At 40.9% G+C, this 1,365-nt stretch overlaps 1 protein-coding gene across 1 annotated transcript; it reads right to left on the bottom strand.

Moving 5' to 3' along the window:
• Positions 1 to 246: 246 nt before the first annotated feature.
• Positions 247 to 1,110, bottom strand: LOC104092593 (uncharacterized protein At4g02000-like). Its single transcript, XM_009598227.2, has one exon. It carries the CDS (start codon positions 1,108 to 1,110, stop codon positions 247 to 249), a length of 864 nt encoding a protein of 287 aa, XP_009596522.2.
• Between the last annotated feature and the right edge of the window lie 255 nt (positions 1,111 to 1,365).

Here is a 1,365-nt window from a genome sequence, read left to right as displayed (position 1 = left end):
TAATGGAACCATCAGAATTCAAATCTGAGGTCGTATACACATAGGTCAACATCCGGTTGACTTTTCCAACTTAAGCTTCTACTTTAGAGACTAAGTGTCTCATTCCACTCCGAAACCACTACAGTCCCGAACCAACTAACCCGGTATATCATAATATAGCTTAAGAGCATAAAGGAAACAGAAATGGGGTAAACGGGGATATAACTCCTGAAACGACCAACTGGGTCGTTACAGCTGTGCCTCTACCTACGTAGTTCCAGAATCAGATCCTCCTTGTTGCTTTTCCTGCTCTTTGCCTGGCTCCTTTGCTTGACAGGTTGGTCCCTTCTTCCTATTTCTTCTCATTTTCCTCTTAGACACTTCCTGGTAAGGTTCTTCCTTAGTCTCAACATTAATCCTTCTGCAATTGTTTGAATCATGGAATAATTTTATGCATTCTACAAAAAACTTTGGCCTCCAATCATATGTCACGTGTTGTTGAAATACCAGAAATGGTGTATCAATCTGAATACACTCTAGTAGAGGCTGAGAAACATCTGCTTCAATCAATACTCTAGCATATGAGATCTTCTCCAGTTCTGTAGTAAATTTGTCTGTATACAGTGGTTTACCAACTCCACTAGCCAGTTTGCTTAAGGCTTTAGGGGACCAATATCCCACTGGTAGACCTGGGAACTTCATCCACAGTGGAATGGTGCTAAGGCACTCTAGATCAAAGTACAAATCAATTTCCCAGTTCTTCAATATGAAAGGTTTGTTGTGATATGTGTATGGGCCAGCACGCAAAACCAAATCTCTATCCTCTATCATATAGAATTTGAAAATATAGTGTCCTTCATCATGATGCAGTATCTTAGGCTTTGTGACAAAAATCCATACCGTTGTTACATAGTTATCCATTGATCGAGCATATGGTGTGTCACCAAGTACATATCCTATCAGGGCCGTATTCCAAAGTTCCTCTTGAGATTTGATATCTTCTACTACAATATTAACCACCAGCTTATCATCCCTCATCGATAGAGGAACATAGGTAAGAGGTTTCCCCATTTGCGATCCACGGTTATTGACCTGACCCTCATTTGGTTCAATTACCTCCTTCGCCGCCATAGCTATTGGATGCGTAACAGTACAAATTTTAGAGAATTGCAATTGATGAGGTGCATGAATTTCCTTCTTTACTTGCTCATTTTTACCTCCCCTTACAGGAGAATTCTATTTGGAATTCTCAAGCTCTGCCTCAATTTCACTCTCCTCCTCAATTGATTGGAATTTCAAATGGAGAAAGCTGCCAAACGTCAGTGAAATGCTCCTCTCTTGAATGGTAGTTCCCAGTGTTACCATTGCCTCCGTCAGTGTCACCGG

This window comes from Nicotiana tomentosiformis, chromosome 2 (assembly GCF_000390325.3).
Source record: "Nicotiana tomentosiformis chromosome 2, ASM39032v3, whole genome shotgun sequence".
Taxonomy (NCBI): Eukaryota; Viridiplantae; Streptophyta; class Magnoliopsida; order Solanales; family Solanaceae; genus Nicotiana; species Nicotiana tomentosiformis.
This window is presented reverse-complemented; position numbering and strand designations above follow the sequence as displayed.

What these genes read in the sequence shown, in the direction of transcription:
- LOC104092593 (XM_009598227.2), bottom strand. Translation starts at nt 1,110, where the DNA reads ATGGCGGCGAAGGAGGTAATTGAACCAAATGAGGGTCAGGTCAATAAC.